Source organism: Hesperophylax consimilis, chromosome 28, assembly GCF_061612785.1.
Source record: "Hesperophylax consimilis isolate HC1 chromosome 28, BYU_Hcon_1.0, whole genome shotgun sequence".
Lineage (NCBI taxonomy): Eukaryota > Metazoa > Arthropoda > Insecta > Trichoptera > Limnephilidae > Hesperophylax > Hesperophylax consimilis.
The window spans coordinates 11,804,321-11,831,561 of record NC_142863.1 but is presented as its reverse complement, the minus strand read 5'-3'; the positions used below and the strand labels follow the sequence as shown (position 1 = coordinate 11,831,561).

Genomic DNA, 27,241 nt, shown 5'->3' with positions numbered 1-27,241 from the left:
TTAAAAATATGCGCGTGTGCATGTGTGTGCGTGCATACCACTAAAAGTTACTAGAATGCATTGTCATCAACGACGAGTCAACGTCGAGGATTTCAACTCGATCGCATGTCGAGAAGTAGGTTAATTTCTTCTTCCAACGTTCCATTTCATTGATTAATTAATGTATTTATCATATTTATCATTCAAGATAATATAATCGAAATTCAAATAGGTGTACCTATTCAACGCGTCCATGCTCGGAAGGACATTACTAGCCACAGACATCATATTCCATTATAGCTTCTGAAGGACAGATCTGAGCAGGGCGTCAATACATTATAAAAGTATTTTTATCTTTTTTTCTATAATGCGTAGATACGTGATATGTTCGTCGTTGAAAAGATAAATAATTATTATTTTTAGTTTGTATAAAATATTTAAACAAGATTAAATGGATAAAATCTAAAAAAATGTCAAAGGACGTGATCACAAATTGGCGTAATTTTTTCATTGACAGTTGAAAGATAAATATTAGTATTATTTTACTGTACAAACGGCATAAAAAGTGAAGTAACTTAATTATTTCAAAAGTTATTGTTCTTATTTAGAAATATCAATTTAATATCATTGTTTATTTAAAATACAAAGATTTCATAGGTATTTTTAATGTAATTTCTGAAATTATTATTTTTTAAAAGTTATTGTTCTTATTTAGAAATATCAATTTAATATCATTGTTTGTTTTGAATACAATGATTTCAATGGTATTTTTTTTCTCTAATTTCTTTTTAATAATAATAATAATAATATGATTTATTGTCTTCTTTTCTTATTAACACATAGATATAATGATATCCTCACTGGGATCTCCCGTGCTGAGGATGTCATTTACATATTATAATTTAATTATAAGAAATTAATATTACAACAAAGTATAATGTAGTATATATATATTTTTTAAGTAATTTTAAAATAAGTAAGGTACTGTTTTTTGGTATAGTTCAGTTGATTCTGTTTTAGTCTGTGTTTGATTTCAGTAAATTTTCTATTTCAGATCTTCCTATGTTAAGTATCCAGCTTTTTATTTCAGATTTAAATGTTAAAGTGTTGAGGTTTTTGAGTGTGAGTGGTATTTTGTTGTAGAGTTTAATACTGTGATATAAGAAGCTTTTTTGCCCAAAAGTTGTATTAGTAATTATTTGTTGGATAAGTTTTTGATCATGAGATCTAGTGTTTCTATTGTACGTGTTTGTTGTTATTTCTTGTGTTTTGTGTTTATGAATGTAAATGAGTATAGTTTTAGAATAAAGTTGTTTAATAGACATGATGTTAAGATTGGTGAAGATTTCGTTAGTGCTAGTTCTTACAGGAACTTTCAGTATAATTTTCATTATGGCTTTTTGAGATTTAATAAGTGGATTTAGTATGTTTTTATTTGCACTGCCCCATCCGATAATACCGTATTCTAACAGTGATTGGCAGAGAGCCATGTAGATTTTGATTAAGTCTTTTTTAATGAGCACATTCCTGATAGTTTTGAAAAAATAACTTAGTTTTTTAATTTTATTATCTAAATAGCTAATGTGATTGGTCCATTTTAAATTTCCATCTATTTTTAGACCTAGATACGTTATATGGTCAACATTTTCTAATGAGGGACAATTACAATGCTCATTTAAGTGATGCGGGCTATGAATTTTCAAGTTATGGTTTTCTTCAGTGTTTTTTGTATTTTTTATTTTGAAAGTGATGAATTTGGTTTTATTAGCATTTAGTGTAAGTGAATAGTAGTCTAGCCATTTTTTAATCCTGTTTAGTGTGTCTTCTGCTTTCTTAAATGTTTCTGTCCAATTATTCCCATTTATAAGGAGAACAGTATCATCCGCAAAACTTATGATTTCTCCGTCACATTCTATGTGGCATAGATCATTAATGTAAATTAGGAACAGAATCGGACCCAGAATACTTCCTTGAGGCACCCCGCATTTGACATCAATACACTCACTGGTTATGTTGTTAAGTTTCACAGTTTGCTTTCTATTTCCCATGTAGCTTTTAAAGAATATCAGTTCATTATCAGTGATCCCTATGTTAACTAGTTTTTCAAAAAGATGTTGGTGATTTATTGTGTCGAAGGCTTTAGAAAGGTCGAGAAATACTCCAATGCATTTTTTATGTGAATCTAGAGAATTTTTAATATATTCAATTACTAAAGCTATGGCGTTGGATGTACCTAGATTTTTTCTGAAACCAAATTGTTTTGGTGATAATAGTTTATTTGATTCTAGGTAATCGATGAGTTGAGTTTTAACTGTTATTTCTAAGATTTTAGATAATGTGTTCAGAATTGTGATTGGTCTGTAGTTATTGATATCTGTACGATTTCCTGATTTAAAGATTGGTGTAATAGTCCCTATTTTGAGTTGTGATGGAAATCTGCTTTCCGTAATAGATTTGTTTATTAGAAAGAGTATCGGTTCGGTAATTTCATCTTGTATAAATTTTAATGTTTTCATTGTGATTTCATCACTACCAGATGAAGATGTTGGTTTGAATTTAGAAAATATTAGTATTAGTTCTTGTTTAGTGATTTGTTTTAGAGCAAATTTAAACCTTTGTGGATTTGGGTGTTTGTTTATTTTTGGGTTATAGTGTTGGGGTTTGGTTATTTTATTCGCTAAGTTCGAGCCTATGTTTGCAAAAAAGTTGTTTGTGTAGTTAATTAGTTGATGTACGTTTTTGTTGAGCGAGAGTGTGCCGTTCTCTGTGTTGATTTCTTCCAATGGGTTTGCTTTGTTTTGATTTGTGTAGGTGATTTCTTTAATTATTTGCCAGAGAAGTTTTGGATTATTATTGGATTGATGAATTTTAGATCTGTAGTAATTTTGTTTGGCCGATTTAGTAAGATTGGAGCAGATGTTTCTATAATTTTTGTAAAATAGTTTTAAGGAAAGGTCGTATGGATAGTTTTTTACTTGCTGATGGATCTTGTCTCTTTTTCTTATACATTTTAGTAGGCCAGGTGTGATCCATGCTTTTTTGATAATTTTATTGTGTGAATATGTGTAAGTTTTTATTGAGGTGTGATTATGTATTTTTAATTGCAATAGTTTAATAAATAATTTCCAAGCATCTTCAAGGTCTTCAGCTTTATATATTAATTCCCAGGTTTCAGTTTTTAGTGAATTTTTTAGTTCGTTGTAGTCTATAACATGTCTATTCCCCGTTAAATTTTGAGTCGATGGTCGATTTTCCTTTGCATGGATGTTAAAAATTAAAGTGTAGTGATCAGTGATAGTGGATTGATGTATGATTGTGGAGTATTTTTTATTTGTTTTTGTCATTATGTGGTCAATGCAGGTTTGTGAGGGGATTGATTTATTAATTTTGTGATCCACTCTTGTTGGTTCCCTTACAGCGGCAGTCATCCCGTGGGAGAGGAGTAGTAATTGGTATTCCTGTGTTTGTGGATGTTGCCTTCCGGTATCCAATATGTTAATGTTGATGTCCCCTATGATGAACAAGTTCCTGATGTTTCGTTCTTGAAGTAGAATGGAGTCTAGTGATTCTGAAATTATTTTTTAAAAAGTTATTGTTCTTATTTAGAAATATCAATTTAATATCACTGTTTATTTTAAATACAAAGATTTCGTAGGTAATTTTTGTCTAATTAATGAAATTAATTATTTTAAAAGTTTTTCTTATTTAGAAATTAAAATTTTATATCACTGTTTATTTTTAATTAAAAGATTTCAAAGGTATTTTTATTAGTCTCTGGAGTAAGCTTTATGACTAGCACCATCTATCGCTTAGATACTCAACTTATTACCATACATCACACATACGAAATATAATAATTTGTAATATCGTACTTTAATATCACTTTTCTATTAATTCGTTTGAAGTTGATGAAAATTTTTTCAAATATAGATATTCTTTCCTAAAAAGATAATCATATTTAAGGGCCTAGGAGTGGAATGTTCTTACGCAAATTAATGACATAAGTTTTCTCGGAAATATAAATATTTTTATAAAAAAAACCTTTACCAGTTCACATTCTGGCAAAGGTTGAACTTTAAATTTTTTTTATTTGAATTTCGTCTTTTTTAGTGAATAAATGAATCTTGGAAGTGAAAATTTAACCATTTCATGACTTCCGATCGAGCTGTAACTCGGCTCGTTGACAATTCATTCTATCAGCTTTTGGTTATAGAGTGTTTCTATCAACAATCACGCATACAAAAGCGTACATATACGCATTTGGATGACATTACGGCAGTCAATGTTGAGAATAAATGTCTGTCGTACTCGATTGGGATTTGGCTCAGTCGTTCACATAAATCTAATAATAGATGTATTATAGTTAAAAAAAATACTGATTTTTGTATACTCATGTCGTATCAGCTCACTGCCATGTAATTGAGGAAGAGTTGGACCTCATCTTCCACCTTGTAATCGTTACTGAATTGAGGAAGAGTTGGACCTCATCTTCCACCTTGAAATCGTTACTGAATTGAGAAAGAGTTGGACTTCATCTTCCACCTTGTAATCGTTACTGAATTGAGGAAGAGTTGGACCCCATCTTTCACCTTGTAATCGTTACTGAATTGAGAAAGAGTTGGACCTCATCTTCCAGCTTGTAATCGTTACTGAATTGAAGAAGAGTTGGACCTCATCTTCCATCTTGAAATCGTTACTGAATTGAGAAAGAGTTGGACTTCATCTTCCACCTTGTAATCGTTACTGAATTGAGGAAGAGTTGGACCTCATCTTCCACCTTGTAATCGTTACTGAATTGAGAAAGAGTTGGACCTCATCTTCCACCTTGTAATCGTTACTGAATTGAGGAAGAGTTGGACCTCATCTTCCACCTTGTAATCGTTACTGAATTGAGAAAGAGTTGGACCTCATCTTTCACCTTGTAATCGTTACTGAATTGAGGAAGAGTTCGACCTCATCGTTACTGAAGCGCATGCGTGGTCTTTCGATAGGTACATAAAGAGTCGGCGATATGTAAATGCGGTGCGGTGCGGATGACCAAACATCTTAAAACATGGCAAATGCCCACTGCATTCATTCCCCAGCGGGAGCGGTGATGTCCACAGGGCGACACTTGACACTATTAATATTTCACAACCTTCTCTTCCTACTCCTTCTATTTTCATAAAATAACCCAAAAATTGGAGTTGTCACAGTCTCACATACTGGATCCGAACAGTAAAGATGAGTTGGGATTCTATGGCGGAGTTAATTAATACAAAAAAATGTATATACACTGAAATTTTGCTAAAGTATTTTATTTTGTTCCAGGTATTTTACTAAACACTTCCAGTAACGAACTACAACACTCATTATAGTAATCACATTGTGAATCGGTGAGCAAAAACATTATAACAACTTAAAAGATTCCATTAAAATTTTCCAAGGAAATAACTGATCATAAAAACTGTCACAAAGAAATAATCTATGAAACCGAAAAAAAGACTAATTACACGGAAGCGAAAATTCTAAGCAGCGTTCTGAAGCACAAAGCTTTACAGAAATATAAAAATGTCAATCGACATCCATCGCTTCTGTATACTCGAAATATGTAGCATACAAGTGTGCCAGTGAACACAAAAGTTAGCAACCGAAATTTATTTAAAAAAGTGTTATGTGTGATTTCTTTAGCTTTTTTGTGATAATACATTGTATTAAGACGAGACAATACCCTAAAATAAAGCCATAATCTTGATGACGTAAGTGAAGCAGCCGTGCACGAAAATATGCGACGCGCGGCACTGGTGTATTGGACATACTTGCGGTTCAATTTGCCTTATCAAATCTCTAAAATAAGGTGGGAATGTTAACGACATAAGTGATGAAGTCGTCTAAAAACAATATTCAGCGCGCCCCCCCGGCGTAATGAACGGACCTACGGTCGACTTTGACGTAGCGAGCTTAGAAAATCGATCATACCGTGGAGTTTATTTTAATTTTACCTAATGAACGTTTTACTAAACACTCAAATGTTTACAGAGGGATATCCCAGGAAGTTACTAATTTATCGAAAAGAAAAATAAAATCTGATACTAACAGCTATTTTTATAGTAAAAAAACGTTTTATAAAATTTTCAAACCGTTATACAAAAATTATTTAATTTCCTAAGGTCCCGTTTTTCTTTATCTTAAACATTAAAGAACGAGTTAGCTCAACACGGCATAACACCCCAAAAACAAATAATAATAGTATTGACTTCGATGATTAAGGACGGGTTGTTTCAAAGAATTAGAACGAATCTTCAAAATTCAAAGTTAATTTTCAAGATTTTTTCTGTTATTTTTTCAGTTCTGCCAAGCAACTAGTAAACGATGATATAAAAACAGAAGTCGAATAGGACTTTCACAGAACCCGAAAATGAAGTTGACATTTGATGAATTGTTCAAATTCTGTGAAACAGCCCATCTGATAGTATTATTACGCTAACGTCTGGACGGTTTCGACCCTCTGATTGGTCAAATTCAAATCTTTCTGCCACTGGAGTAGTTCCCCTATTGGCCGACAGAGCGCACCTCTGGCGGCATAATAGCGGATAATAGTGTTTCATTTGAAATAATCCATAACAAATACGTACAATTTCATTTATTCAAACAACGGTTATTCTTTATGTGCAATTACCGTCTTAATACGCTTTAAAAATAAAACAAACATCTGATTCAACTTAATGACAACAAAAACAACTGTTTGCATTTAGAATTTAAAAAAATATTGATATTTTATATTATTTACGTAAATAATAATTTTGCACAATTTTGACAGAAAACCGATATGAAGCTCGCGCATAATACACGTTTGTTGGTAGGAAGTATAGGCACTGCCAACCCAATAAAAAACATGAAAGACAATCGGAAGATAGAAACGCTTCGTTGATTGTAAAATTAGCCAACAAATCTCTAATCTGACATGTACTTATATGCATAATAAAATGATAGGTTAGTTTGGGTTATTATAGGTAAACTGATCACTTAAACAGGGCCTAGCAGAAAAAAACCCGTGGAGCGGGTTTTTAACTGCTAGTTCTTAAGATTATAATATGAGGTTTCACTCATTAAGTTATTTAAAAAAATATTGTTTTCCGAAGGAATCGTACAAGTTATTCGAGTTTATAAATTTGTATTAACAATGAATTTCCATTTCACTCGAATTTTCTTTTCCAAAGTTGAATAAAAAATTAGAAATATATATAAACAATGTACTTCAGGTTAAAATGGGTAAAAAAAATAATAAAATAAATTAATTTCAACCTTTGTCTCGGGTGCAAAAAATAAAATAAAATTCGCACCCAGAAATACTTTGCTTCTTCCAATCATTTATCTTCTAGCCCGCCTCTTTGTTTCTGACGTTCCAATTTCCAAGCCTTGTACCCGTAATATTGAAATATTATTTCTTGAACGCTTTATTTTACAGCCTGAATATACTTTGACGCCATCTATCCCTTCCCCTTTTATACCAGGTCAAGAAAGGTTGCCAGGTGGGTCTACAAACGGCTGACAGAAATTAAATCGTGTTTATTTTATTCGAACCTTCTGCAATACGTCGGACGAGAAACGGTTCGCACCAAATCGAATTTGAACAGAATTATTTCTTTTATCCAGATTTAAAAAGACAAATGATGTTGCTAATTAGATGCATTGACTCCTTGGTAGCAGACAGATACAAATAAATTGTTTATCTGTACTAAAATGTACTCTCAGTATTTTCTCCTTTTAGTATATAAAATTGTTAATTTAAGATTTGACTGTCATGAAGCTATAATTTTACTGTCACTGCATATACCTTCAAAACATACTACAGTGTGTTGCCAAATTAATAGAAACACCCACAAAAAATGCGTTTTTATTACTTTGCGTTCATAAAAGAAAGATTTTTATGATTTTTAGTTGCAGTTTTATTATTTATTAACAAGGACATTGAATGTGAAATGTTTAAACACCGTATTTGTTCTTAATGTGCGTTTATTATTTGATGTTGAATTATTTAAAAACATTATCGCACAGAAAAAAGAGTTACAAAATTATTATATAATCAAAAATTATTCACGCTTTTTATAAATCTTAGCGATTAAAAATCTTTAAAATAATAATAATGTATATTTATTTACCAGAACTTCAACCACGCGATTTCAATAAAGTATTGGCCACGTGGAAAAACCTTAAATTTTCGAGGGATGTGGCACATAGTGAGTGTTTCCACTTCTTAAAAGTGTCAGTGGTGATACCAGCAGAAAAAATAACGAAGGAATAGGTATCATATCGAAGTTATTTAGATATATAGACAACGTAAACATAAAAAAATCACGAAATATTGGAACTGTCGCTATCAATTTGGTAACCCACTGTAGATCGAATATATTATTTAACAACAATAACATAGTGTTTAATTCTCATATGGAGAAAATTCATAGACTGGGCGATAAGCCAATAGACGTCGCTGATATTTGCGATTTAAATCTCGACACGTTCTTAGGCAAAATAGTTCAGCACTTTTTAGTTAATGTGTAAATAACGAGTTATCATAATCTATGCATAGTATTAGCAATACCATTTTAATTTTAAATTTTTCAGCCCTCGCAAATAAATTTCAAAGTTTGTAAAAGTGTAAGTTGTTTGCAAGTGTATTGTAAAATATGCATTATTTTTTAAAATCTCTTTTTATTTACGTTATAGTGTTGGGATCCAATAGGACGTTAATAAATAAATAAAAAAATAGTACTGCTATTGTGAAAAACCACCATTTATATTTAAAGAGTTCCTTGAAATAGCTTTAGTCGTGTTATGTTATAGGATTTGGATAGCCAAGTGTGATGTATATAGAGCCTACCGGCTGCGCCAATTGTTATATCTGTCTTACTTAGCAGATTTAAGGATTAGAAACACTTTGGTAAAAAGTAAAAGGTTCTACTTATAATTGTGTTTATTTACGTTACAACAAATAGATCTGGATTTAACTACACTGTTCATTACCCAAGGGTTGGTAATTCTCTGGTTCGAGAAGCTTGTTGCCTGTCAATAACATCCCACAGGCAATTGCTACACTCTAGCGACATCTGTCGGACTCTGGAGTAAGCTTTATGACTAGCGCCATCTATCGCTTAAATATTCAACTTATTACTATACATCACACCAAGTAGTGCCCAATCTTCTTCTTCCCATAACCTTTCCCTCCCTTCTCCTGTCAGTATCACAATATTCGCAAATTGTGGAAGCCATAGTTACCCTAGCTCCGGTCAGCTGGGAGCAGTTAGGAGTCTTGTGTGGTATTTAAATAAAAAATAAAAAAAATTACTTTCGATTTTATCATCAAAATAAAACAAATTATTTTATTTAATTAATTATTAAATCAAATAATTAACTTATCGTTAATCTTTGGCACATAAAAACTTAAATTAAGTAAATGATATTTGTTTTGTTTATCATGCCTCATTTTAACTATTGCAATATTACCTGTTGTAAATAAAAAGATAAATAAAATTGAATGTTAAGAAAAAAATAGCGTGACAAATCATGGGATATTATAATACCAATTCTGAAATTTTTATATTCCAATTTAGTGAAAAAAAAAACAAATTCCTGTTAAAATAGTTTATTTTAGATAGGTACCTACTTTACTGTTTGTCTGAATTATTTTTCGCATAAGCAGTTCTTATTTTGAAAATGACACTTAAATTCAAAGCAAATTTGAGTTAATTAAACAAGATTTCACATTTCACTGGGACAAACAACAACACACAGACGACAGAAATTGAATTACATATTCTTCTTACAAGCAGTTCCAATTTTGAAAATGACACTTAAATTCAAAGTAAATTTGATTATTTCTTTACAAGAGCAGTTCCAATTTGTAAATGACACTTAAATTCAAAGAAAATTTGAGTTCATTGAACCTGTTTTCACATTTCACGGGGACAGAAAACTTTATTTAGTCTTTGTAGATAATATTTAAAAATAAGTTACGTGAATTTTTCAAATCTCTCTTTGTTTAAAACATGATTGAAATTGAAATTTCAAAAAGTTTTAATCTGCTTAGATCGATTCAATTGTCACCCGTCAAAATTTCATAGCAAAATATCGCAAGCAATATTGAAATTTCATCCTATTTTGAAAGCATTTTAATGTGTAGACAAACAAACCTTATCCATAATAGAAGCGAAGACTTTTTAGGTACGTCAGCTTTATTGTCTCAGCCGGTAACAACAGGATCCAGAGACAACAAAGTTGAAAGGTAGTAAGTGTACAGGAAAGCTTTTAAAATGCAAAATGATTGGTAAATATAAATATTCACCGGATAAAGGTGTACTCCCGTTTTCAGAGAGGATTTTATAACGATAAAGATAAGGAATATTTTTAGAAAAATCTGGAATGCTCGAAAATATTCACTTGTTTTGTTGCTTGCTTTTAGTAGATACTACTGGGAAAAAGTACTTCAGAGAATTGAAAAACCAAAAAATCTTTTTTATATTCGTCCTTCAATATTGAGAGACAAAGAAGGGGCTCCACAACTTTCCCGGTATAAGGAAAATGAACGTGTACCTCCATCATATAAATAGTTAGACCTGGCTAGTCAGATCTACTCAATAAACTAAACAAAAGCCATTTAAAGCGATGACAACATTTTAATTTGCTAACTCTATAATTATGGACTAAAACATGGATCTAAGATTTTTACTCAATAATTGTTAAGTGAAACTTGGATCTAAGATTTTTACTCAATAATTGTTAAGTGAAACTTGGATCTAAGATTTTTACTCAATAATTGTTAAGTGCAACTTGGATCTAAGATTTTTACTCAATAATTCTTAAGTGAAACTTGGATCTAAGATTTTTACTCAATAATTGTTAACTGTAACTTGTAAATTTAAAAAACTAAATATTTTTTTACCTAATAATTGTGAATTGAAACTTGGATCTCTGATTTTTACTCAATAATTGTAAACTGCAACTCGGATCTAAGATTTTTACTCAATAATTGTTAATTGAAACTTGGATCTAAGATTTTTAGAAATAAAGAAAGATTTTTTAGTACGGTATAAGTTTTTTTTTTCATAAATTAAAATCAAAATTTCCTCAGATATCAAAAAAGATTTGTAAAAAAATAAATAATTAATTAGTGTTCATTTAAAATTTGAATAACGGTCAGCATTTATTTTAGAAACGAAATGTAACAAACAAATTTACAGAGTGATGATATGCTAAATGGTGAAGTTCAACTAGGAGTTCGCAATGCTCAGTCAATAATGTCTTTGCTCAATAATTTTGCTTGCTCAGTCAGCAAGCAAAATGAAATCCCTGTGACTATTTTCAGGCCTTTCCTTTATTTAGTTATTTATTAATTGGAAATATTTTTGTTGGGTTCGCCCGGAGCAAATTGAACTGTGGAATCCTCAATATGGGATATGTTATTATGATGAAATAAGTAGGGAGGGGACAAGGATAAAGATCGGGAAGTACGTTATATATATTAGTAGAGACCGGATTATATGCAACAAAAATAGCCTAAAATATGCATGCAAATATGCAATAAAAATAGCTAAAATATGCACGAAAATCCATAAAAAGGGTCAAAATATGCAACATGAAATAATACAGGAAGTTGTATTCTTACATATTTTTTTTTATTTTAGTAAGCTATTAGTTCTCAAGGATAACAATTATATTTTCGAAAATATCAATTATAAAATGTATTTAACAATAAAATTTAGAATTTACCTTTAAAAACGTATATGACTAAGTACTGTTCTAAATGTTCTGTAGACAAATTGTGTCTACGATTGCTTAATATATTTTTGTAAGCGGAAAAGGAACGTTCTACGTCTACTGATGTGGCTGGACAGAATTTAAATTTGGGTGCGATTTTTGAACTTATTGTTCCGGGCAAAATTTCACCTGCCCCGTTGATGAAGTTATCAATTTGGCACAAAGGTTCAAACCCTGGGTTATTATTCAGTATGTTTTCAAAATTTTTCTTCGAGTTTACTCGGAAATAGCTTTGGCAACGAGGAATTCATAATGCGAATTTCCTTCATAACCTGAATAGATGCATTCAACGCCAATCCATGAGTTTCAAGCGTTTTTATACTTGCAGGTATGTAGGCGAAATGAGTGGTAATCATAGCTAGGTTTTTTTTAATACTGGCGTCGTCAAACGATTCTTTGGACTGGAAAACTGCCAAAGCCTCTGCACTATCGAAGTCATTGATAACACCCTTGATGGCTTCAAAATGTTCATGGTAAAACATCGCAGCTTCGATCCATGTACCCCAACGTGTTATTACTGGCTCAGAAAGTAAAGGGATATTTGGCAGTTTTTCTTTGTAGGCCTTTATACGAGCAGGCGCCTTAAGAAACACTTTCTTTGCTGATGAAATCAGGTTATTTACATTCGCAAACGTGGATCTCACTTCTTCGGCGAGTCTGTGAATTCCGTGAGCAAAACACGTCACATGAATCAAATTGGGATAAAATACTTGGAGGGCTTTGCCTGCTTTGATCATATAGGGGGCAGCATCTGAGAGCAACACATAAACATTTTCATCCGCAGAAGATTCAGTAAATATTTTTTTTATACCCTCATTCACAAATCTGGCGATCGTAGAATGATTTGCCTTTTCAAGTTCTCTGCAGGCCACCAAATAGGAAGGTGAAGGTTCAAGTTTTAATGCACCAACAATCAAATTTGCAATGTAACGGCCGCAAGTGTCGGTGGTTTCGTCAGCTGAAATCCATACGATGTTATCCTTGAGTTCATTGCGTATTTCTTCCAGCACATGTAGATAAATTGATGGTATGTAAGTTTTACGTAAAGTAGATTCATCCGGTATATTTTGATTTATGCAATATTTTCTGAGAAAATCCTTGAAGGCAGGATTTGTCAGTTTGTATAGAGGGATATTGCTTGCAAGAAATGCTTCACATAGATCTATGCTAAAGTGATTTTGTTGTTTACCTTTGGAGGTTACTTCACTGTTACTGCTACTTGCCACTGTAAAAACTTGTTGTCGTGGGCCCTTCTTCTGCACTCCTGCGATATGAACACTGGTTTTGACATGCTGGTCTATTTGGAACTTTTTTGTGCTAGAAATGTTTTTCTCGCAAACTCGGCAGTATAAAACTTTTCCGTCGTATGTAAATATTCCAGGATATTCAGCTATCCACGTATGGGCACTTTTTATCAGGGGGCATGGTTCACTTTCACAATGTACAACTTTGTGCAAACAAACAAAACACTAGACGAAACTCTAAAGAACAGCGCGTGCGACCAGTCAAAAACAAAATTCGCATTTCACTGAATTACCATAAAAATATACCAAATCACCCCTCATACGAATGAATGAATTGTTTTCGGCAATTAGCCGAATTAAGCCGAGTAGGCGCGAGCGCAGGCGAAGATGAGAGAAGTTCCCCCCCACTCCGGCCGCCGGCCGTAGCGATCAGTAAGATCAGTTATCCGTTCTTCGCTCAGCTTCGCTGGCCGCGCGCCTTGCTATCTGACGTCTATAGTGTCGCTATGTGAGGCATCTGAACGATATCAAGCGTAAATATGCAAGATCTCAAATTATTTGCTAAAATATGCAACTACCGCTGAAAAGGGTCTAAATATGCATTTGCATATGCAAATATGCAAATGCATATAATCCGGTCTCTATATATTAGATTATACGAGAGCAGTATCGTAATAAATTAGAAGATTTAATAACGACAGTTTTTCGATATTTCCAAAATGACTTATAACGACCTTTCAAAGTGATTTTGGTAAAACGTAAGCAATGGTGGATTTAATAACAACAGTTTTTCGTTATATCTAAAATGACTTATAACGTCTTTTGAAAGTGATTTTGGTAAAACGTAAGCAATGGTGGATTTAATAACGACAGTTTTTCGGTATTTCTAAAATGACTTATAACGACCTTTCAAAGTGGTTTATCGTGACGTCCCACGAGAGATGATTCAGTACAATTCATAATTTCAATAGCAGTGTCGCAGTACCGCCAGGCACTTACTGTGATGTCACAAGTTTTTCGGCCGGTCTCAAATATAAACGTATTATTAGGTATTTTTTGAAAAATTTAAAAATAGTTTTTCTCAGCGTCATGAATATATGTTAAGAACAAGAGGTGAATCCTATGAGTACTTTTCGTTACTGGGTACAATGAGTACAGGTACAGAGAAATACCTGGTGATACAGATAATACCGGTGACAAAATACTCAAAAGTATTTATTACCGACCTGAGGATTGATTCAGAATACGTAATTCTAATGCACTCGCATAACTTCTGCCCATAAATTGATGAGCTTGATTTCCCCATTTATTATTTAAAATCCCTTGGGGGAGGGGTTGTTGGAGAATTTCTGTAAAACAAAATTCCCCACTAAAAATTTCAAAATGAGTACTTCCCCACAAAATATTTTAAATCCATGGGGGGGGGGGTTTGTTGAAGAAATTCAATGAAAAAAATTTCCCCACAATCAAAAACTCGTATGTGATTCCCCACAATAATTACGAAAACCAATGGGGGGGGGGTACCCACTAAAAATAACCGTCAAAAATACCCATCGAATATACCCATCAAAAATACAAACCTACTAAAAATACCCATCAAAAATATCTATTAAGAATACCTATCAAAAATACTTATTAAGAATACCCATCAAAAATATCTATCAAAAATACCTACTAAAAATACCCATTAAGAATACCTACCCATAAAAAATACCTATCAAAAATACCTAATAAAAATACCCATCAAAAATACCTATTAAGAATACCCATAAAAAATACCTACTAAAAATACCCATCGAAAATACCCATCAAAAATACCTATTAAAAATTCCCATAAAAAATACCTACTAAAAATACCCATCAAAAATATCCATCAAAAATACCTCGTAAAAGTACCAATTAAAAATATTTAGTCCCGGTATAAAATACTTATGAGTATGTTGGAACAAGGTATTTTGGAGATCTGTCACAAGTACAAAGTATCGCATAAAAATACCCGGTACGTTTACTGGGTACGATAAATACGCCTCACCTCTATTAAGAACATGAAATTTTGCCGTAAAAGACGTACTCACTCTCGTCATATCAGTACTAATTTTTTAAAAACGCAATCAAAATAATTTTATATTAAAAATATTACAAAATAGTTAGGTAATTAATTGCACCTCTAAACAAACACTTTCAGTTCTGAAAATGATGAACCCAAGTGGTTGACTACGTTTGGAGATTTAGCAGGGGTGTCCGGGTTCATCGAATGAGGTGTGTTCACGATGCACCTACTCAACAGCTGCGTGGCGTTCCAGATCGCGAGAGGCTGATTTGGAAAGACCCTTTGACCTCTCCGACTGATCTCTCGATACATCGCCTGGCGCCGCAAAGGGAGGGATATATTCATATGTCCGTCACTCCTGGACTTACTGATCCCTAAATTCTTACCCACTCCTCATACTATTTTCCTTCCCAAAACTTCATCTCCTTCCTTTCCTAAAAAAGACCCTTCACAGCATCCCAAAAGATGATTTTCCTTCAGACCCTTCTGTACGGGGGTGATATGAAAAAGGACCATCTTAAATTCAAAGCTAAAGTTCTAGTGTACGTTTAACCGGAGTTACAGACAGACACGTGAAATCACAACCGAAATTGGTATTTTTAATTAATAATTCCATTTTATAACCCGTGTCTGCATCGAATCCGGCCCATGTAGGCCAACGCAAGGGTTGTAAAGGTATTTTAGCATTTTCGCAAAATGCTGTCAATTTTATTGACTTTACCAACGTGCCACGCTATTTGCTTTGTAAAACTAGACAATAATAATTAATAATTATTCCCAGACAGTCACGTATGATTGTCTACAATCTAAAATAGCTACATTTGAAATAATTCAGTAACAAAGCACCAGTACCCTTGATTCTGAAAACAGAGGTCATCGATTTAAAATCATAAAAATAAAATGTTTAAAAAATTACCTTTATTTTCAGAAAATTACTAATAAATTAATGAAATACTCAATAATAATTATCCACATTCAACCTCAATAATTTTGGGATTTATAACTAGGCTAACCAGAAATTTTAACAATATAAAATGTATTAAATTGTTATATTATACCTATGTAAGAAGACAAATGGAGTACAAAATACACTCCTGTCTGGAACCCACATTATAATATACGTGTACAAGCTGTTGAGAGAATAAAAAAAAATTCTTAAGTTTTATAAATTTTAAAATGGGTATTACTGCAATTATGTTGAACTGAAAAACTCTGTTAAATTATATGAATATGCTGAAATTGTTAGACTAAAGAATTTTTACTGCCTTGGTATTTCTATATAAAATTCTAAACGATTTAGTTCATGGTTCGCTATTGCTATAATTGATAAGCTTTCGGATTCCACATTGTAATACTAGATGTCAGGATTTATTTCAGGGTCAGAAATTCCGGGACTAACTACCATATGTATTCCTCTTTGTCCAGAATACTATGGAGTTAAACAACTATACCAAGTCAGTGGACAGCTTCAATTTATCTTTAAACAAATATAAAATATTATTGATAAAGCAATTCAGTTATGTACAATAAATAATGTATATTTCGTAATATTTATATTTAAAAGCCCCGACAAAGGGCGATAATTAATAAATATTAATAAATCGCTTCACAAAACATTGTACAAATACTGTACAATTTCTATTTCGAATAATTACTCATAAAAAATGTCTCGCATTTTGGCAGACTGGCGTATGCGCAGACTGATGCGTTTTCCCAGCGATATTCATAATACGACTGTTTTGATTTGTGGTTTGTGTGATTTAAAGCATGTTATAGCTGATAATTTCGATTATAATGACTAATTCACTGATATATTAGAAAAAATCAAAATATTAACAATTTGTTATTGTTATTTTTTTCTCTTTAATCCATTAATAAAGTCAGTTGGAGACTATTTAATATTTATTTGTTGTTTAACGCTATCGGAAAAAGCTAGGTTATTTCAGACATATTATTATTTAATTGATGGAATATTTCGTATGATGGAACTGGCACTTTTAGAACTATCTTAAGGCGAAGCACTACCAAGTAATGCAAAATCGTCTTTTAGTTTTGAAAATTGTTTCACTTATAATTATTTCAGATGTTTTAAATAAATACTGCGAGTAGAGCACATCTTGTACTATGAAATAATTAAGTATAAGGCCAATAAAACTACATTTTTATTTATACAGATATCGTAGATAGATGTGGTAAATTAAGTTCCTTAGAAAATGATCGTAAAGTATTTAAATATTTGAGCCTGAACTTCGAAAAATAAAATAAAACACACTTATTGGCGATGTTTTTTTCTTACCTAAATCAAAGCAGGCGGCTGGTGGTAAGCGGGAATTTAAACTTAACAACCATCTATATAGGGAGTAGTATTGTTAGCGGCCCGATTCCAAATCTTACACGATGTGGTGCATCGTCTAAATCAGTGCTCCGCAACCTTTTCTCGCCTACGACACACCAAATTTCTTCCTAGAATTCCGCGGCACACCAAAAGCTAAAATACATAGATATTAAATTGATGCACAAATTATACAATAACTTCTTGTTTTTTTTATTTGAAAAGTATACATACATACATATAAATATAACGGTGACCGGATTAATCATCACAATGATAATTCATTACATCTTTAAAAAGAAATATAAAGTCATCGAAAGTGATGAAACAAAAACTTTAATAACTGGGTTAAGTAGGTTAGGTTAGGTTTAAATTATTTTTTTCATAGTTTCTAATGACTTTATATCACTTTTTAAAGGTGTGTTGAATTGTCACTGTGTTGAGTTATCATGGAACCAAATATAACATATTTATTTTCACGCAATCTTAATAATTATTATAAAATAATAATAAATTAATGAGCGATTAATTGTTAAATTAACCTGCGCTTGTTTCAATGAACACAAAAGTTTTATATTCGGCTCGATTTTTGACAGCGCAACCCGAAGTTGTTGGTCAAGACTAATGTTAATGTTATTACTATATTAAGTTTACATATATGTATTGTTTTAAATGATATAATTGTAAAGCTGCACATCTTGATACAGGAATGCCCTAGTGAGATGTGCAGAGTACGTTTTTTTGAATAAATAAAAAAAAAATAAAAATAAAAAAGACCTTTTAAGCATGACCCCTTATCATTTTTAATTAATACAAGCGTTGAAAAACTTTGCTCACATAATATGTCGTTGAAAATGGAAGTAGTATTAAGAATGCTTTGACGGAAATGTGAGGATATTTTTTTTTAATGTAAATCCAGAAAACATCTAATTGATCTTCGGAGAAGTGAAGTCATGTCATGTGATGTCATGTCATTATTTAAATCTGTAAATTTCACTCGAATTTGCAGAGGCAGTGCTTCCGTAGAATTTATTGCATTGGTTGCAAAAGGATTTCGAATCCAATCGTATTGTTCCGTATTAATGGAATAAAAATACTGACCAAATTTGTGCTGAAGTATACTTAAATGTTGTTGGGTCAGATCCACAGTTAATTGTTTGTTTTCAATTGTACTATGGTTGATCCTTTGGTACATTTCCAAACATCCTTTTTGCAACTCTTTCTGCCAAAGTTCGTCATTAAGTTCATTCAAAAGCTCGAATATATCAGCCATGTATGCAAGTTTGGCTATCCAGTAATTATCATCGAGGTGCTGATATAGTTCGGGCATATTATGATTTAAAATAAACTCACGCACCTTGTGACGAAGCTCAAACAATCTAGCCAAAACTTTGCCTCGGGATAGCCAACGCATTTCAGTATAAAACAATAAGGATTCATATTCGGCTCCCATTTCTGAACAGAGTATTCCAAAGATTCGCGAGTTTGGGGCTCTTGATTTAATTATGTTTAAGATTTTAATGCATTCATTCATCGTGTTCAAAAGTTCCTGAGGTAAATTTTTGACCATCGATGCTTCTCGATGTATGCAGCAGTGTGTAAATTGTAACGTTGGATTTTTTTGTTTTACACAAGAGACAAAACCCTTTTTACTACCTGTCATTGCCGCAGCGCCATCCGTGCAAACAGCAATGCAATTGCTCCATTTAATATTATATATTTTGAAGAAATCATCGGTTACTTGAAAAAATTCTTCACCGGTAGTTCGCTCTGGAACCTCCTTACAAAATAAATAATGTTCTTAAATAAAGTCCTCGTCAACGAAAAGTACAATAGCTATCAACTGTGCTTTATTTTTAATATCGGTTGTTAAAATATTTTGTCATTGTGTATTAAATACATAATGAAATATTGTAAAATGTCAAATACATTGAATTTGACCGCGGCACACCTGTGTCCGGCTCACGGCACACCTGTGTCCGGCTCACGGCACACCTGTGTCCGGCTCACGGCACACCTGTGTCCGGCTCACGGCACACCAGTGTGCCACGGCACACCGGTTGCGGAGCACTGGTCTAAATGACTCTTTTTTGGGCTAAGTTGAGTCGCTATGTATCTAGTACTCTATTTGTGATTGACACAAAGCTTTAAAAGCACAATTCTTTTTAAGGCGATGCCATACGTAGTAATGTAAAATGATATGTTTTTGGTTTGAAAATTTGGTCACCTAGAAAAGTTAAAAATCTCCTACTTACGAACCCATTTTCGGTTATGATTTTATTGAATAATGTGGCAAATTAAGTTATTTATAAAATAATCGAAAAAAAAAAATATTTATGCCTAAACATCCACAAAATAAAATAAAAGGCACTTTTTGACAATGTTTTTTTATTGCATAAATCAAAACAGGCGGATGGTGTTAATCGGGAATTTAAACCTTATCGCCATCTACGTAAGGGTTGTTATTGATAGCGGCTCAAATTAAAATACTACACGACGTAGTGCATCGCCTTAATTTCGTTTATCTTGAAGATAATAAGAAAGGAATAAAAGTATTTATATTTTTCACTCCAAACAATGTTAGGAATCACTAGTTAAAGTAAGTCAAGCACATCACTTGACACCCTGAATGAGGAATAGAAATGAGGCAAGAAACGAAGAAGTAAAATATAATAGAGGTCGTATAACTCACGTGTACAGGATGACAGCTTTGATGATATGCCAAGTGAGATCGCTCTCGGTGGACCAGGTAGGAGCGCACTGTGTGAAGTAGTCTAGTTCGAAACGTACCGAGGAGCTCTTCTTTATCTGCAGCACGACGAACTCGGGGGTGTCTGAAAAAAACATAGTACTTGTTTAATTGAACTTTACCGTCTTACTCATAAAACATAATATGGGAGAGTAAGAACGGGTTAGTAAAAAACGTTACTCATAATCACGGGCATGCATACTGCGTGTACCGGCGGTAATAGGACAGTATTAGAAGTTGACATATTCTTAAAACGCCTGATCTCCATGTATAGAAATATATTGTGATGCGGAGATCGCGGATTTTGCTAAAAATCTGGTTGATTTGAAAAAATATCGATCGGTCGCGCAATAAAAATGTAAAAAAAGCAGTTACATCCATTTGAAGCACTATTTTAAATCGAATATGTAACGTATAATCGAAGTAGCCGAATTTCGAAGGAATTCAAAACAGACTGGGTCAATGACATGAAGAAACGTTAAGTTAGCAACTAAACGCGAAATGCAAAAATGACCATGTTTTTGAGGTTTGGAACAAAGCGGTGCTATGATATTATTATGAAGATTTTAAATTGAACAGCATACGGCCCTCTTCACAGTATAGCTATACAAAAGTCAAACTGTTGAACTCATTAAAGTCACGTAATTCCATTTTGAATTACGGTGTGATGTACGCTCTAAATAAACTGGGTTAGAAAAAAAAACAGCACCTTTTATGTATGCATATAAAAGTTTGCCATAAAAACTTCACATTTAGAAATATTTTTATGAAACGACATTTAGCATTTGAAAAACATTTGTCAAAGTTTGTAAATTTTATACCTCACAAATATTTTTATATTTAACGAAAGAAGTGAATTGACAATAACTTTTAAAATACCTTTGTCTAATTAAATATGTTTTTTGTTTCGTGTAAAGTGATAATTACAGTTTACACGATAAAAATCATCGATAGAGACACCCATTCATAGCTTTAATTTTTAAGAAATGTGACATTAATTATTGAAAAAATAGCTTTAATTTTGCGTTTTCAAGCGTTTATAGCTAAATAGGATAACATCACAGACATAGGAATTAATAGACGAGAAGATAATGGCGAGGGGTAAAATCAACTGTTGAAGAACGAAGGGCGTAAGGCTGACTGTGATTCGTCAATAAATCAATCTGACAGTAAATAGGCATCTCGCATTATAATATCACCATTTACTTCTTAAAAGTAAAATCTGCTTTGGAATGAATAGACATTTTTACATGGGAGCGCAAATTACTCGCCACGTTATGAACAAATTTGCGAAGTCCAAATTCGGCAAAAAAATTCGGTTGTATTTTCAGAGTCGAATATTTCGTTTAAGTATTTAGTTAAGACACTTTTATAAATGTTCATAATTTACTTCCCAGCAACCAACCAGCTTTGTGTTTCGCGTCCAGACGTTTCTCGATATGATAGTATAATATGTTTCTAAAACTGATCTATATTATACGATGTGAATATGCTTAAAATAAAGTAAAATAATGCTTATATATGGAATGTAATACGACAATTGGGTTTATTCTCTTTTTCACATCTATTTTTACAAGTTTTCATAGTACAAGTCAACATTTTGCCGTGTTATTTCGTAAAATGAACCGATGATGCCTCGACCATAGTTCGCACAAGAATGATGACGTCACGTTTTCAAATTTCACTTTAGGCCATACGCCAGCCCAGCCGGTTCCAATGGAACCGGTATGGGGAGTGGGGATAATACGCTTTTAATCACTTAGGGCAGGTCTACTAATATTCATATGTCTATGGATAACATCAAGGAATATGAGTCGGAAAGAGGGAAAAAAACAATGAAATTAGCAAAATCACTTGAAACATGTTTATTGTATTATTGATTGAAATTCAACATGGCACATGTTTCTACAGTAGAGTGTGTCATGTTCGTTCTACGATCTGTCAATACAAGATTATAGCGACTAAAAAATCTTTTTTACTATCGCTAAAAACACCATTTATCGCTTTGATTTGCGAAAATATCGTTAATGCATGGGTGTCTCTAATCATCGGTAAACAACTTTAAATACGTTCGTGTTAAAATATTTAATATTTTTCATTTCTAAAATACGGACGTCGATTTGTAATTTTAACCTTTTGATTGATCTTGTTACGTGAAAAGCCCTCGCGTAAATAAACTGTCAAATACACTAGCCGTTACGCCGTAGCCTTTGATTATATGCCGTAGCTTAGCAGGGACGGTATGAACAAAAAAATATAAACGAACGCTACACAAAGCAGTAGACATAAAATTAGTTAACTTAAATTATGAAAACAAAAATTAAAAATAGTGGACAGGATAGACATCTCTGGTCAGTTATTGTATATATTTTGCTCTGCAGGTAGGTGACAAATGAATTGAGTCATCTGTGCATTGAGCAGTTCGATTCATCTGAATTATGTTGTTTGACAAAATAGGGCACCACTATTCCTGTTTGGTTGATTTACGACTAAAAGATTTAAATATTTTTGCCACAAGAAAGTGACAGTACTTTTTGAATTACAATGTGTTAATTCAATTGATTCTAAATTCTAGCTTGAGAGCTTGTCGTGACAGATCATTATTTCATGGTGTGAATGCAAGTTTTATTGTGCTGATTGCCGTCCGCTACCGAATTTGGAGAACAACCTTGAGGTTAAGGAATTGCTGCTAATCTCAATGCGAGTGATATATTCGGTGTGTTCTCTGTTTTATGTATTTGGTGGCTGGATGATAATTTGTTACGCTGCCCGCAGAGTGAATTTTGTAATCAACGTTTTTTTAATAGGGAATTATTTATTCTCTGATGGTCTTTGTGGCTTACAATCCAGACCGTCATAAATAAACATAAAATACAAAATCCATGCAATATTCAAAAATTTTTCAAACATCGTTCCAAAAATTTTCATAGCCTATATCATGTTTGGGGATGCTGTGTGGAGGGTCCTTTCAATGAAAGAAGACGAGGATGTTATGTGAAAGAAAAAGGTATGAGGGATAAGTAAGAATCTAGGGGTTAGTGTGTCCAGGAGAGACGGACGAATAATCTATCCCCACGCTGTGGCACAAGGCGATGGGTCAAAAGAGACCAGTTAAAGAAGTCAAAAGATCACCTTAAACCAGCCTCTCCCGATCTGGCACGCCACGCAGCTGGTGGGCAGGCGCATCCTGAACACACCTCACCCGATGAACCTTGGATACCCTACTAAAACAACAAACGTAGCGAACCACTTGGGGTGACCTATGGCAGAGGTGTTAGTTATCCAATAAATAGAATACATTCAAAATAATAATAAAAGCTAATATCAATATGGATTTATTATAGACTTGTTGTAAATAAATTCCGTGCAGTTGATCACATATACCTTTTCTGAGAAAGTATCGTCAACTGCATGCAATTTAGGTAAAAGCGAGTATTTAAATGACTTAGTCATATTGTTCTCGCAATTAAAAACAAATAATTTGATCGAGTATTTCTAGTTAGAGTACGGAATCTTAGTAATTCGGGGCTGTTTATAATACCATTAACAATTTTAAAAATAAAAGTCAATTCGAAAACATGTCTTATCTGAAAGTTTTAATTATTTTAAGTATTTCATCAAGTTTATTATGACAATCATCCAATTCTTACAACGGAACTAAATGCGAAATTGAGTTCGATTATGTTTTTTTCCCCTCCCAGAAGTTTTCTGAGAAATATGAACAAATAATTATAACTTCTATAAGAGTCACTCTTGTTATTTTTTTTAAAACATCTTCTTTGCAAGTTTTCAATAAATATGGCATATTTCTTATTTATTTTCTTGTTATTATTTTTTCCATTTTTCTATTACTTATTTATGTGAATGGCCGTTAATTGCATTCAAAGGTAGATTTAACACCGAAGTCACCGTTACTTGCTTTCAGAGAATTTTGTTAATTGAATAACTTATTTTCGTCGAGTTCCAGTAACACGTATTAGCGACAAAATCGAAATTCGGAAATAATAATCACAGCAAGTGACATCTGGCGGTTAGTTTTAGAAGTTATTTTGACATTTTCCTTAACTCAAGGGCCTGTTCCCACTTCCGTTTTAAAAACGGAGGCGGGTCCCGTTTTAAAAACGGATGCCCTAGTGGCTGTAGTGGAGGTTTGGAGCTGTTCACACTTGTCCGACACGATTTGAAAACGGATCCGACATTTTTTGTCGGATGGATCGCCAGCGCAGCGCGTCCGTTTTCAAATCGTGTCGGAACACGCTCGCTCATAGTGTTGTATGGAGCTGTTCACACTTGTCGTCCAGTCGTTCCGGCAAAGTCCCCGTCCCCGCCAAACCCCGACCCCTCCCCGCCCGCTCCCTGTGGCAAGGAAGCAGGCACGCTGCGTGCTTGTATTTGGTTATTTTGTTAATGCGATGCACTACGTCGTGTAATATTTCTGATTGAGCCGCTATCAATAACAACCCTTACGTAGATGGCGATAAGGTTCAAATTCCTGCTTAACACCATCCGCCTGTTTTGATTTATGCAAGAAAAAAACATGGCCAAAAAGTACCTTTTGTTTTATTTTGTGGATGTTCAGGCATAAATATTTAATTTTTTTTCGATCATTTCATAAATAACTTAATTTTCCACACTATACAATAAAATCATAACCGAAAATGGGTTCGTTAGTAGGAGATTTTGAACTTTAAAGCAGTTTTCATATGCCTTATACATTATTTTTTTCTGGGTTTATAAAAAGACTTATCTAAAAAATACTCGATTATTTCAAAGGCCAAGATGTATTCTACTCGCAGTATTTAATTAAAGCTTCTAAAACATTTCTAGGCCACCAAATTTTCAAACCAAAAACACATGATTTTACATTACTACGTATGGCATCGCCTTAAGTAAATAAATCAAAACTACAATAATGGATAAGGAAATAAATCCCGAAAATTTAATACCACTGGTCGAAGAAAGAGTATGGTAATATTTTATCAACTAAATAAAAACAAAACACTTGGTGTACACAACTTTTGTACATCAAAATTTTTATTTTTTTAAGTTTACTTTTTTTAAATTTTAAAGCTTTAATGAGATGCACGGAAGACCGTATTAGTTAAATAAACACATAATAAAAAATATTTGAGTTGTTATTGTTTTCTTACTTTGAAATATCGATAGCCTTTCTTCAGGACAAATGCACTTTCTCAATTTTGTATTTTGATATGTTAAGCTCTCTGAAACTCATTCCAGTAGATGGTTAAAGGAAATGATAGACATTCTCTTAAGCCATTAAGCGCCCTTGAGGTGATTTATCATGGTGAAAACGGCGCTATATAAATGATCCAATCATTATTATTCTAAAATAATTAAAGAAATTTAGTTCATCACTTCTCAACTCACCAATTAACAATTGGAAAATTCCTACAGAAAATCATTCGGCTATGATTGGGTGTACCCAAAATTTTCTTTTCACTTTTTTCCTTCTTTTTAATAAGTACAACATGACAACAAGAGCTTCATCGTCGTCCATTGCGCACCATTACTGAAGAATGAGCAAAGAACATGTTTTTGTTGAATCGACAATTATTTTTTTTCGTAGAGTATGGTCCGTTTTTAAAACGGAAGTGTGAACAGGGCCATTGGCCATCCGTTTTTAAAACGGGACCCGCCTCCGATTTGAAAACGGAAGTGGGAACGGGCCCTAAGGCTGAGGCCAGACGAGCGTAATTTTGTGAGTTGAGAGTTGCGTTTATTGAGTCGCATAATTACACTAGTGGGTTGGCAGTCAACTCATTTTGCATCGCCGTGTAGCAAAAACAGGACTTTTAAATGAAACCAAATGCAGCGTAAATTACGCTACTCACAATTACGCTCGTTTGGCCTGAGCCTAATACTTTTTATTTCGCCCACGCAGCAGATATTAATATAATTTATTTCAATTTACTGAATTAAATGTCATACAATTTAAATTTAATATTCCCAGATTGGCATTGTATAAAAATTGATTATGATTGGTCCCAAGCGGCAATTAAGAGAAGGGAAAATATTTATTTATAATGCTATTTAACTACTCTTCCTAAAAAACAGCACTAATTAAGCTCGAAGACTAACTTAAAATATAAATCACTGGCGGCAATTATAGAGGAAAGATGATTCGTGGGCCGCTCCAGACAAAGTTGAGAGCATCTGAAAATACTGCGAGGAAAGATCGGGCCCACTAAGGACAAGGGACGGAAGTATACCAGGAAATGTATTTTCAAAGCGATGGATAAACACATAGGAAAAGGGTAAGAAGATGGGTGTAACTATTTACTAAAATAAAATATATGTTGGTACTTACTGAACACCAGGGACAGCAGCCAAATGACGATGATGGCAGTTTTGGCTCTGCCTGTCGTGGACTTGAACTTGAGTGGGAAGCAGATGGCGTACCACCGGTCCACGGATATGAAGGTCAGAGTCAGCACTGACACCGTAACAGAGACAGCCTGGAACAAGGAGAATAAATACTATTAGAATTACAATTTTGGTGCAAAAAGGGGTACTGAAAGGAACCGAAATGGGTCCCAATTTGTTTAAATATAATATATTTTTTATTTTTTTCCACTTTATGTCCGAGTCAAATCTTCCCCACAGGAAAAACTAAACCCTTCAACACACTTTTCCACAAATGATCATCTAGTCAATCCATATAATGCAAGTGCATTATACAAGCATAATAAATACAAAACAATAAAAGTACAACATGTCAACCTACCAGAGATCAAATGGGAAAATAATTCACCAACTCCAGATATTTTCATATGAGGGGTTTCGGCTCGGTAAATATTTTTTATTTCAAAGAAAATTTATATTGCATAAAAATTTTTGTGTAATGTTACGTATTGAAGATTTTCATGATATACATAATATTAAGTAAATTATACAATTCCGATTTAGTAAATATTTTGTGTCACAAATAGTAATTTAATTAAACCAATATAATTTTTTAAATGAATTCAGCCAATTGAGGAATGTGAGAGATGTGTAGAGGTTAGATTAAGAGGTTAAAGTGTAGAATGTATGTTCGTTTTGAAAGTATGGAGTTAAGTTTCGGTTTTTAGGAT

At 33.0% G+C, this 27,241-nt stretch overlaps 1 protein-coding gene across 1 annotated transcript in view; it reads right to left on the bottom strand.

Moving 5' to 3' along the window:
* Window positions 1-27,241, bottom strand: part of LOC149410171 (orexin receptor type 2-like) — a 538,676-nt gene that overhangs the window by 78,298 nt on the left and 433,137 nt on the right. The window contains exons 2-3 of the mRNA XM_089648681.1: window positions 26,476-26,623; window positions 20,091-20,232 (exon numbers count right to left, since the gene is read on the bottom strand). Of these exons, the coding sequence (XP_089504807.1) occupies window positions 20,091-20,232; window positions 26,476-26,623 (290 nt within the window). The remainder of the gene's footprint in view (window positions 1-20,090; window positions 20,233-26,475; window positions 26,624-27,241) is intronic.